The following is a 13629-nucleotide window of genomic DNA, read 5'->3' as shown; positions in this document are numbered from 1 at the left end:
GATTTATATAAAAACCACATTAATTTTTAGATCTCATATTTTTGTCGAGCCTGCGACTTTTGTCGCAGAAAGCTTGGCATAGGTATAGTGATCTGACGGCGACGGTGTTAGTTCACTTCTTAAAAGCTTTATATTTAAGAAGGTGGAAGACCTGGATGCTTCATTCTTTGTATATGGATGCCTCATGTTACAAAGTTTCTGTCAGTCACATGTCCAATGTTCTTGACCTCATTTTCATGGTTCAGTGACCACTTGAAAAAAAAGATAAAATTTTTTGTAATGTTAAATTCTCTCTTATTATAAGTAATAGGATAACTATATTTGGTATTGGTGTGTACCTTGCAAGGTCCTCATGCCCGTCAGACAGTTTTCACTTGACTTCGACCTCATTTCATGGATCAGTGAACAAGGTTAAGTTTTGGTGGTCAAGTCCATATCTGAGATTCTATAAGCAATAGGTCTAGTATATTTAGTGTATGGAAGTACTGTAAGGTGTACATGTCCAACTCATTTTCATGGTTCAGTGGTTATAGTTAAGTTTTTGTGTTTTGGTCTGTTTTTCTTATACTGTATGCAATAGGTCAACTATATTTGATGTATGGGATGATTGTAAGGTGTACATGTCTAGCTGGCAGGTGTCATCTGACCTTGACCTCATTTTCATGGTTCAGTGGTCAAAGTAAAGTTTTTGAGTTTTGGTCTTTTTTTCTAATACTATATGCAATAGGTCAACTATATTGGAAATATTTTATGATCTATATGTCAGTCGTGCAGGTTTTATTTGACCTTGACCTCATTTTCACGGTTCATTGCTCAGTGTTAAGTTTTTGTGTTTTTGGCTGTTTTTCTTAAATTATAAGTAATAGATCAACTATATTTTTTGTATGGAAGAATTGTTAGCTGCCTGCCTCACCCTGACATGGTTCATCTGACCTTGACCTCATTTTTTATGCCCCACCTACGATAGTAGAGGGCATTATGTTTTCTGGTCTGTGCCTACGTTCGTCTGTGTGTCCGTCTGTGTGTCCGTCCGTCCGTTCGTCCCACTTCCGGTTAAAGTAGTTTTTGATAAAGCTGAAGTCCAATCAACTTGAAACTTAGTACACATGTTCCTTAATTATGATATAATCTTTCTTATTTTAAAACAAAATTAAACTTTTGACCCCATTTCATGGTCCACTGAACATAGAAATTAAAAGTGCGAGTTTCAGGTTTAAGTTTTTGGTCAAGGTAGTTTTTGATGAAGCTGAAGTCCAATCAACTTGAAACTTAGTACACATGTTCCCTTTTGGTTGATCTTTTTACTTTTAAGGCCAAATTAGATTTTTTACCCAATTTCACGGTCTATTGAACATGGAAAATGATAATGCGAGTGGGGCATCTGTGTACTTTGGACACATTCTTGTTTGGTTAATGTTTAGTTTATGTGACAGTTGTAATAAAGCTTTATGTTTAGACTATCAACATGATATCAATGATTAGTAAAGAAGGCGAGACATTTCAGTGTGTTCACTCTTGTTTGTGAAATGAGAAGAGAGCAGAGTGGGAACATGGACCAATGTCCATGCTATCTGTTCATCATATAGTTTGCTTATTTTTGTTTGGTGTTTTGGTGTAGTTAAAATTACCAACTCAACTTCATTTGTGACAACAATGTATTGCATGCATATGCTTAAAATAGTTTGATGTGCAGCCTACCAAAATTTTTTTATGGTTGGGTAGGTTACTAAAGAATGGATTTTTCTTTCTTTGGTCAAAACATATTAAGTTACATGTTTTGAACAAGAAAACAACCTAAGAGCAGGGAAAAAAATAAAAAAATTGAACCAATTTGTGTCATAACTTTTTTGGGGTAGGATGCTTTTTTGATGGGTAGATAGGCAACATTAAACAATCTAAATTTTATTTGGCTTTGTTTATAGACTCAAAGAAAGGCTTATACTTTATAGACCCAGAGAAAAGGTAGATCCCGTAATATTTTTCTTGTCAGTGAAAATTATTTTATCAATAAAAAAAGTTATTTTATCAATAAAAAAAGTTATTTTATCAGTAAAAAAAGTTAACAGTAGTATATGAGTTAACTTTGTCATTGAATAGATTGGCTAGTGACGTATACAGATTTTTTTTTAAATAAGTAAAATTTTGAACATGATTAACAAAATTTAAATGTGCTTATTTGAATTAATGTTTGTGAAGATCTCACTTAAACAATTTTGATAGATTTAGAGATTCAAAATCTTTTTTTTTAGTTTTCTGTCTAGTCAAACAATAAAATAGTCTTACTATTGCAACTTGTAGCTTGAATATAAGCATAATGACCTTCACTTATTGTCATATTTTTGAAAATTGCACAGTATGATTTACAAGTATTTTATTGATATAGCCATACTGTGAAATTAAATTAAAATAAATTGAATGTAATATTACTTAACTGCACCTATGTTGTGACAGCTTGCTTAGTATATATAATGCATTGCTATATATGTATAAGTGTGTTTCTTATTGTAGCTCTGGTATAATTACAAAAAGGGGGGTTGGGTGGGGAAGGATTGTCTTATTTTTATACGACCGCAAAAATTTTAATTTTTTGGTCGTATATTGCTATCACGTTGGCGTCGTCGTCGTCGTCGTCGTCCGATTACTTTTAGTTTTCGCACTCTAACTTTAGTAAAAGTGAATAGAAATCAATGAAATTTTAACACAAGGTTTATGACCACAAAAGCAAGGTTGGGATTGATTTTGGGAGGTTTGGTCCCAACATTTTAGGAATTAGGGGCCAAAAAGGGCCCAAATAAGCATTTTCTTGGTTTTCGCATAATAACTTTAGTTTAAGTGAATAGAAATCTATGAAATTTTGAAACAAGGTTTATGACCACTAAAGGAAGGTTGGGATTGATTTTGGGAGTTTTGGTTCCAACAGTTTAGGAATTAAGGGCCAAAAAAAGGCCCAAATAAGCATTATTCTTGGTTTTCGCACAATAACTTTAGTATAAGTAAATAGAAATCAATGAAATTTTAACACAAGGTTTATGACCACAAAAGGAAGGTTTGGATTGATTTTTGGAGTTGAGGTCACAACAGTTTATGAATTAGGGGCCAAAAAGGGGCCCAAATAAGCATTATTTTTGGTTTTTGCACCATAACTTTAGTATAAGTAAGTAGAAATCTATGAAATTTAAACACAAGGTTTATGACCATAAAAGGAAGGTTGGGTTTGATTTTGGAAGTTTTGGTCCTAACAGTTTAGGAATAAGGGGTCCAAAGGGTCCAAAATTGAACTTTGTGTGATTTCATCAAAAATTGAATAATTGGGGTTCTTTAATATGCCGAATCTAACTATGTATGTAGATTCTTAATTTTTGGTCCCGTTTTCAAATTGGTCTACGTTAAGGTCCAAAGGGTCCAAAATTAAACTTAGTTTGATTTTAACAAAAATTGAATTCTTGGGGTTCTTTGATATGCTGAATATAAAAATGTACTTAGATTTTTAATTATTGGCCTAGTTTTCAAGTTGGTCCAAATGGGGGTCCAAAATTAAACTTTGTTTGATTTCATTAAAAATTGAATAAATGGGTTCTTTGATATGCCAAATCTAGCTGTGTATGTAGATTCTTAATTTTTGGTCCAGTTTTCAAATTGGTCTACATTAAGGTCCAAAGGGTCCAAAATTAAACTAAGTTTGATTTTAACAAAAATTAAATTCTTGGGCTTATTTGATATGCTTTATCTAAATATGTACTTTGATTTTTGATTATGGGCCCAGTTTTCAAGTTGGTCCAAATCAGGATTCCATATCAAGTATTGTGCAATAGCAAGAAATTTTCAATTGCACAGTATTGCACAATAGCAAGAAATATCTAATTGCACAATATTGTGCAATATCAATTAATTTTCAATTGGAGTTATCTTTCTTTGTATAGAATAGTAGTTGATAATATATGTTGGAAATTTGCCAGACATGACTATGATGTCATTTTCTATTTTTATTTGCCAATAACTTTATGTAAATAACTTCATTGGAAATTTGCCAATATAAAATGTTGCTGATGAAGCTTTTTTTCCTTATCTTATCTAAAATGTTTTTAGATAATGTATGTTGGACATTTGCCAGACATGACTATGAAGTCATTTTCTATTTTTATTTGCCAATAACTTTATGTAAATAACTTCATTGGAAATTTGCCAATATAAAATGTTGCTGATGAAGTTTTTTTTATTGTTTTATACAATAAACAATGTATATTCACTTTTACTACCAACCAATCTTTACCATTCAGTACTTTATTTTACATTTTAATATTTTATGATGTATTTAAAAGAGAAGTTATTGTTGCAAACTCCATTAGAAATTTGAATTGATATCAGTTTTGGAAAAAGTGAAACGGGGATGTGAAAAAAAGGGGGGGGGGTAAATTTTTCTCATTTCAGATTTCATAAATAAAAAGAAAATTTCTTCAAACATTTTTTTGAGAGGATTAATATTCAACTGTATAGTGAATTGCTCAAAGGCAAAAAAAACCTTTTAAGTTCATTAGACCACATTCATTCTGTGTCAGAAACTTATGCTGTGTCAACTATTTAATTTTAGATTTAAAAAGTTTGAAGAAGAAATCTTTAATTGATTTGTAAAATCTTGACATTTGTTTTGTGTAAAAAAAAAACATGTAATGTCAAAAATTTGATCACAATCCAAATTCAGAGCTGTATCACGCTTGAATGTTTTGTCCATACTTGCCCCAACTGTTCAGGGTTCGACCTCTGCGGTCGTATAAAGCTGTGCCCTGCGGAGCACCTGGTTTAAATTGTACTGCTGTTGTATAAACTCTATTTATACCTTGTTTTTGGCTTGTATCTTGTGAGCCTGCAATTTTCTTTTGGTTAAACAATTCAGAAAATTTTCACTTTATATCATGGCCACCTAAAATAATGAATGGCAACTTATTACACTTTTGCACTCAAAAAGCACATCTTGAACTTCTTTTCAATTGACCTAATTTAAATGACCTTGAGAAGCAATGTATATCTGACCTACATGTACACTGAGTATACTAAGGTTTTAATATGAAGAGACTATTTTGGACCAAATATGATATATATAATATATGTAGTATGTAATTTTTGAAATACGATTGCTGTCAAGAAATCTGTAGACTTTTACCATAGTTTATTTGAATAGTTATATGAATCTGAACATGTACTTATATTTTTTATTATGGGCCCAGTTTTCAAGTTGGTCCAAATCGGGGTCCAAAATTAAACTTTGTTTGATTTCATAAAAAATTGAATATATGGGGTTCTTTGATATGCTGAATCTAACCATGTATTTAGATTTTTGATATTTGGGCCCCGATATCAAATTGGTCCACATTGAAGTCTAAAGGGTCCAAAATTGAACTTTATTTGATTTCATCAAAAATTGAATTCTTGAGGTTCTTTGATGTGCTGAAATTAGCCATGTATTTAGATTTTGGATATTGGACCATAAAAGATAAATATCCAATTTCAAATTTTAAAGTTCTAATTAGACCACATTCATTCTGTGTCAGAAACCTATGCTGTGTCAACTATTGAATCACAATCCAAATTCAGAGCTGTATCAAGCTTAAATGTTGTGTCCATACTTGCCCCAACTGTTCAGGGTTCAACCTCTGCGGTTGTATCAGGCTGCGCTCTGGGTAGCGTTTAATTTTGGTGTGTATTCATTTTCACAAATTTTGCGGTCCGTATATTTTAGCTATTTACAAATTCAGGTGACATTTTTTTAAACAAACTCATCATAGATAACAGGCTAAAATTATGTGTGGCAGTCTAGAAAAGACTTATCAGTGATGCCCCAATCAAGTTAAAATAGGATTTGTATAAATCGGATAAGAATTAGAGAAATATAAATATGCAATTTATAAAAATATGTATGGTTCTTTTTACCTTAGGTAAATATTGGTCAATAAAAGCTTCTTTTAACTTACATTTGTATTTACTTCACAGTACATGTAGCATGTTTAGTATATAAAGCATTGTGCATTAAGTTTCTGATTTGCATGTTAGTTTTGGGTACAGATAGGTTACTTCCTGTTACAGTTTGCATTGGCTTATTATATATTGTTTTACGATACTAACATTTGTGTATAAAATCTAGGACACAATTTCTATCTTACATGATATTATTTAAGATAGAAATATATTCTTGTATGCGAAGGTTGAAATTGTGGTGTACATGTGCTATATATATATATATATATAAAAATGTGAATAGGGTTTTTAAATGGAACACAAAGCCTCACATTGTCCCGATAACAGAACAACCTTGTCCAAAATCAGTACATACCTGAGGCTTGAAATAAACACTACATGTTTATTTACATTTATATCAGTGAACTTCTGTGAGGGTCTCCATGGAGGGGGTTTACCGAATAGAAATTAATGGGCCTATATTATAGAAAAATGGGTCAGAAAAATAATGATCTGAGAAAAATAGGCAAAAGAATAAAGAATAAGAGAATGATGGGGTACTTAAATATGAAGAATATATTTAGCATGATGAGCAACATTTATAAAGAATAGAGAAAAATGGCTTAAACTTAAAAGATGAAAAATACATGATTGAAGAAACTGCACCTAGACCCTCTCAGATTGAAACATGTGATAATTTTTTTGTGTTAACTTTTTTTGACAATCTTTGTTACTTTTATTTTAGTAATATTCATAGGCGGATCCAGGGGGAGGCCCTGGAGGGCCCGGGCCCCCCCTTTTGTTGGAAAAATTTGGTTGATTATATAGGGAATCACTGAAGCATGACTGGAGTGGGCCCCCTCTTAGATCAGTCAGCGGGCCCCCCCTTATGAAAAGTTCTGGATCCGCCACTGATATTTAACACAATTATTGTACTTTTGCAACACATATTTTTTAGGGGAAAATCATTTTGTCAAGTGGTTCAGTCTGTCAGTCATTACTTATTTGCAGCATGGCAACCCCCCTTTTTTGGCTCCTCCTCTTCAATTTGATGAAGAGCTTCCACTCATTGAAACCTTGAATTGGTACTATTATATAAAAAAAAAAGGAGAGGAACCTTTTTGTATGGAAGACCATGTGAATTCTTGACTCTTGGATTTTTCTCTTCAAACTTGAGTAAACATGGTAAATGATTCCACTTTCAAAATCTTGTTAAAGTTTTAAAATCATAAAAAAGATCTGCAATGGAGAACCTTCTTTGGGGGAGACATATTAAAAAACTCCCATATTTTATTTGTGGTGTCCATTGCCTAGGCTTGTGATTTAAGGTGGTACATACAATGTAACACTACTGGAATATGTACCAACGTTGGGAGGGATGTAAATCCAGTTATGGTCGTTAAACTCTTCCATCATCAACTGTTATATATCTTTGTAAAAATCAGCTGAAAGTTTTAATCAGGTTCTTAGTAACAGTCGAGGTAATATTAAGCTTCTCAATAATAAAAAAAAGTGTTTGTCAAACCGCTATATTTCCAACAGAAGTTTGTCAAAGGGTGAAAATAATTATTTTGTCAAAATTTATGACAATTGTATGAGCTTAATTAGGTTTGGTACCACCATTATTGATACAAATCAGCAATTGATAGTTCAAGGTCATCTCAGGGTTTTATCATATTTTACTGGTGTTTTATAGAAGATCCATATATAGAGACTACTTTATATTGTATTTTTAAGTTAAACACATCTGATTTTTATATCAGTAATTAACCGGATTTTTGTGACAAAAATGTCGGTTATTGATTTGGGGATGTACGGTGGGCGGGCGGTCGGGCGGGCAGGCGGGCGGGCGGGCGGTCGGTCGGTCGGGCGGGCGGGCGGGAATCAAATGTTGTCCGTGCATTAACTCATGAACCGTTCAACCAAAGCTTTTAAAATTTTAATATGTTGTTACTGACAACTAAATGAAGGTCAAGTTCAATAATGGCGATTTTGACTTTTACCGTTCAGGAGTTATGGTTCTTGAAAGATTGAAAAATGGAGTTTCCAGTCGTGTCCCTGCATTTACGCATGAACTGTTCTTCCTAAGCTTTCCATATTTTAATATGTTGTTACTGATGACAAAATGGAGATCAAGTCCAATAATGGCGATTTTGACTTTTACCGTTCAGGAGTTATGGTTCTTGAAAGATTGAAAAATGGAGTTTCCAGTCGTGTCCGTGCATTTACGCATGAACTGTTCTACCTAAGCTTCCCAAATTTTAATATGTTGTTACTGATGACAAAATGGAGGTCAAGTTTAATAATGACGATATTGACTTTTACCATTCAGGAGTTATGGTTCTTGAAAGATTGAAAAATGGTGTTTCCAGTTGTGTTCGTGCATTTACGCATGAACTGTTTTACCAAAGCTTCCCAAATTTTAATATGTTGTTACTGATGACAAAATAGAGGTCAAATTCAATAATGACGATTTTGACTTTTACCGTTCAGGAGTTATGGTTCTTGAAAGATTGTGAAATGGCGTTTCCATTCACGTTGTTGCATTTACTCATGAACCATTCAATCTAAGCTTTTCAAATTTTAAGATGTTGATACTGATGACAAAATGGAGGTCAAATTTGATATTGACAATTTTCACTTTCACCATTCATCAGTAATGGTTCTTGTGATATTGCCAGGACACAAATAAATATTAATAAATCCGGTTTGCTGTCGTTGTGACAGCCTCTTGTTTTTATTTGAAATTGTTGTCAAGATTTTTTTTAGCTCTTGTATTTTCTTAGCTGTAATTATATAAGAGGCCACATGGGTTGATAGTAATAATCCTTGATACAATTGTTTGCCACCATCAAAGGTCTCGTTGCAAAAAAGGTTGGATAGCGTGTCTCTTAGGCCAAGATTAATACAATAATCTATAAGAAAAGAAAAGGGAAAGCAGGAATTGTTAGAAATACTTCAAAGAACACATCAGAAACCAACACTTGACCTCTACAAAAAAACAGACACAGTGTATATATATTCAACAAAAACAACAACAATCAATAACGCATGGTAAAGATAGCCTGGCTTGGTACAGGCATACAAGAATTACAATATATTGGGTATCTTATAGTGAGCTTTGCTTGAGGTACATGTAGTTTGGCTTGGAATTGTATGTTGTGGATAATCATGAGGAATAATTTGACATCAACTGCTTTCAAACTTTGCCTTTGTCATAGATAGAAAAATTGACAAAGATACTTCTGGTATCTGCTTTTAAAACAATTCTCATTACATGCTTTATGCAGTTTAATTGATTCGTCTTTCATTTTTCCTGTTGATTTTTTTTTCAAATTTCCCCTGATTTGAAAACTATCCATATTTTTCATTGTGAAACATTTTCTCAGCAGATTTATTTTCCTACTAGGATTTTGTTATAAAAGCTTTGACAGTTTTCTGATGGCCTTTGGATAGATGAATTCAAGGACACTATTAATATTTTTAAGGCTTTGTGAGATGTCAGTTACCTCATCCTGACAAATGTTTTCGTTTTGTTAGTTTAAAAAGGTCAGTTGCCTTATTTAAAGTCTCTACTACTAGGTGTCTTGGTTTTAGATCAGCTATGAATTCACAAATTTATAATGTTTATAATGTGGGTGTATTCACCTTATTAATGTAAACTTGACCTTGAAAAGAAATTATTTCAGAAAACATACATTTAAGTAAAAAGTTTAAAAAAAAATATGTAAAAGTGTGATAGGGGAGGAAAGAAAGAAAAGGTAGAAAAGATTGGTGTATACGTGGTAAAACATAATGAAATCAAATTATTACCTTTATTTAGAAGCAACATTCAGAATTTTCCCTATATTATTCCTTACAGTGTATCACAAACTCTGTCTGACCGACAAAATGTCAGACAAAATATCATTTGGTCTGACAGAACTTTAAAAAACATTTTGGTTAAATATATAGTAAACAAGTTCAAACTTCTTATTCGGTCAGACAAACCTAAAACAGTTTGGCACAGACTGCTTCTACAAAAAAGGAAAAATAATTATACATATTATCAAAACACTGTCTGTACTACTGATGTCTGTCTGTCTGTTTACTTTATTGTCAGTTTGTCAGTGTCTGTAGTCAATCTTGTTATAAAAATCAATGTTTACTTTACAGGTATGAGATCAGGTATGTCTCCAGGCATGCCCCCACCGCCTGGACCACCTGGAATGCAGACTCCAATGGATCGGAAAAGATTACCAGATCCCAGAACAGTTCATCATATGAAAGCGTAAGATAATCATCCTTTGTTAAAAAGTCTTGCAGTAATGTTCAAAAGTATTCGAATTAGCTCTCGCCGCGATATAGCCTTTTTGTGCTAATGCGGCGTAAAGCAACCAACAATCAATCAATCAAAAGTATTATGTTTTCCCTCTTTGACCTCTTATACTGTGGATTCATTTATTCTTTATGGTACTAATTTAAGTGAATTAAGGGAAATATGTATGTTTATGGACGTCCTAGCTAAATATAGAAAAGATGTGGTATAATTGCAAATGAGACAACTCTTCACCAACTCTCCACAAGAAACCAAATGACACAGAAATTAACAACTATAGGTCACCGTACAGCCTTAAACAAGCCTATAAGAAAAGTTATACTAAGTTGACCATTCAAATTTGTGGTTCATGTTAACCAAAGAATAACATGAAAATCAGTAGAACATAAATGAAATGAAACTTTGAGAGAATGTATGGGTTTATTTACCAGTGATAAAGTGCATGATGAACAAAGCTAGACACAATGTGTATGAACAACAATTAATATAGAATAGAAAGATGCAATGTTCATGAACAGCAATTAAAATATAGAATAGAAAGATGGCGGAAATTCAAATTGATCTAAATTAATATTTTTTGGTGTATATTATTCCCCCCCCCCCCCCCCCCCCCCCCGCTGTAGCAGATGGGGCATTAAGTTTTACCCTTGTCAGACTGCATGTACATCCATACATCCCAAAATTGGTTTCAGTTCTCTAACTTAGTCTCAACGAAATGTTATGAAATTTACACACAATGCATATTACCACAAAACCCAAATCAAGTTTGAAATCTTCGTATTTTTCAAAAATATATTTATAACTATTCCTTTAATAGTGTTTTCAACATATTCATCATCAAACACTTAATAAGACACAGTTATGTTACTGCTTTTGCAAATGAGTTTCAGGACATTTATTGATTTTTTTCATTTCTTTTGCAAAAAAAAAAAAATATTAAAAAAAAACCCATATATTTTGAGTGCAGTTTTAGTTTGTTATATCACTATTACACAATATACTCTATGAATCAAATATATTTCACATATATATGCACCTGTTTTAATTTTAGTTTTTATACGACCGCAAAAATTGAACAATTTTTGGTCGTATATTGGTATCACATTGGCGTCGTCGTCGTCGTTGTCGTCGTCGTCGCCCGAATACTTTTAGTTTTCGCTCTCTAACTTTAGTAAAACAGAATAGAAATCTATGAAATTTTAACACAAAAGGAAGGTTGGGATTGATTTTGGGAGTTTTGGTTCCAACAGTTTAGAAATTAGGGGCCAAAAAAGGGTTCAAATAAGCATTATTCTTGGTTTTCGCACCATAACTTTAGTATAAGTAAGTAGAAATCTATGAAATTTAAACACAAGGTTTATGACCATAAAAGGAAGGTTGGGTTTTATTTTGGGAGTTTTGGTCCCAACAGTTTAGAAATAAGGAGCCCAAAGGGTCTAAATTGAACTTTGTTTGATGTCATCAAAAATTGAATAATTGGGGTTCTTTGATATGCCGAATCTAACTGTGTATGTAGATTCTTAATTTTTGGTCCCGTTTTCAAATTGGTCTACATTAAGGTTCAAAGGGTCCAAAATTAAACTTAGTTTGATTTTAACAAAAAATGAATCCTTGGGGTTCTTTGATATGCTGAATCTAAAAATGTACTTAGATTTTTGTCGAGCCTGCAACTTTTGTTGCAGAAAGCTCGACATAGGGATAGTGATCCGGCGGCGGCTACGGCGGCGGCGGCTACGGCGGCGGCGGCGGCGGTGTTAGCTAACTTCTTAAAAGCTTTATATTTTAGAAGGTGGACGACCTGGATGCTTCATACTTTGTATATAGATGCCTCATGTTACGAAGTTTCCGTCAGTCAAATGCCCAATGTCCTTGACCTCATTTTCATGGTTCAGTGACCACTTGAAAAAAAAGTTCAGATTTTTTGTAATGTTGAATTCTCTCTTATTATAAGTAATAGGATAACTATATTTGATATGTGCATACCTTGAAAGGTCCTCATGTCTGTCAGACAGTTTTCACTTGACCTCAACCTCATTTCATGGATCAGTGAACAAGGTTAAGTTTTGGTGGTCAAGTCCATATCTCTGATACTACAAGCAATAGGGCTAGTATATTCGGTGTATGGAAGGACTGTAAGGTGTACATGTCCAACTGGCAGGTGTCATCTGACCTTGACCTCATTTTCATGGTTCAGTGGTTATAGTTAAATTTTTGTGTTTTGGTCTGTTTTTCTCATACTATATGCAATAGGTCTACTATATTTGTTGTATGGAATGATTGTAAGGTGTACCTATCTAGCGGGCAGATGTCATGTGACCTTGACCTCATTTTCATGGTTCAGTGGTTATAGTTAAATTTTTGTGTTTTGGTCTGTTTTTCTCATACTATATGCAATAGGTCTACTATATTTGTTGTATGGAATGATTGTAAGGTGTACCTATCTAGCGGGCAGATGTCATGTGACCTTGACCTCATTTTCATGGTTCAGTGGTTATAGTTAAATTTTTGTGTTTTGGTCTGTTTTTCTCATACTATATGCAATAGGTCTACTATATTTGTTGTATGGAATGATTGTAAGGTGTACCTATCTAGCGGACAGGTGTCATGTGACCTTGACCTCATTTTCATGGTTCAGTGTTCAAAGTTAAGTTTTTGAGTTTTGGTCTTTTTATCTAATACTATATGCCATAGGTCATCTATATTTGGTGTATGGAAATATTTTATGATCTTTATGTCAGTCGTGCAGGTTTTATTTGACCGTGACCTCATTTTCACGGTTCATTGCACAGTGTTAAGTTTTTGTGTTTTGGTCTATTTTTCTTAAACTAGAAGTAATAGGTCAACTTTATATGTTGTATAGAAGCATTGTTAGCTGTACATGTCTGCCTGGCATGGTTCATCTGACCTTGACCTCATTTTCAAGGTTCATTGGTCTTTGTTTAGTTATCTTGGTTAATGTTAAGTTTATGTGACAGTTGTATTAAAGCTTAGCTTTATACTTAGGACTATCAACATAATATCAATGATTAGTATAGAAGGCGAGACATTTCAGCGTGTGCACTCTTGTTGATTATTGGCCAGTCTTCAAGTTGGTCCAAATGGGGGTCCAAAATTAAACTTTGTTTGATTTCATCAAAAATTGAATAATTGGGGTTCTTTGATATGCCAAATCTAACTGTGTAGATTCTTAATTTTTGGTCCCATTTTCAAATTGGTCTACATTAAAGTCCAAAGGGTCCAAAATTAAACTAAGTTTGATTTTAACAAAAATTGAATTCTTTTGAAATGGGGGAGGGGTGGGGTTAAATTTTTCTCAGATTTCATAAATAAAAAGAAAATTTCTTCAAACATGTTTTTGAGAG

General features: G+C 33.0%; 1 protein-coding gene across 4 annotated transcripts in view; it reads left to right on the top strand.

Annotated features, from left to right (window-relative positions):
• LOC139511695 (SWI/SNF-related matrix-associated actin-dependent regulator of chromatin subfamily D member 1-like) overlaps positions 1-13629 on the top strand; it is a 63413-nt gene that overhangs the window by 22058 nt on the left and 27726 nt on the right. For all 4 annotated transcript variants that reach the window (XM_071298720.1, XM_071298719.1, XM_071298718.1 and 1 more), the window contains one exon: positions 10105-10219. In XM_071298720.1, coding sequence (XP_071154821.1) covers positions 10105-10219 — 115 coding nt within the window. The remainder of the gene's footprint in view (positions 1-10104; positions 10220-13629) is intronic.

Source organism: Mytilus edulis, chromosome 2 (genome assembly GCF_963676685.1).
Source record: "Mytilus edulis chromosome 2, xbMytEdul2.2, whole genome shotgun sequence".
Taxonomy (NCBI): Eukaryota; Metazoa; Mollusca; class Bivalvia; order Mytilida; family Mytilidae; genus Mytilus; species Mytilus edulis.
Note: the sequence above shows the minus strand (reverse complement) of the source record. Positions and strands in the feature narration are given on the sequence as shown.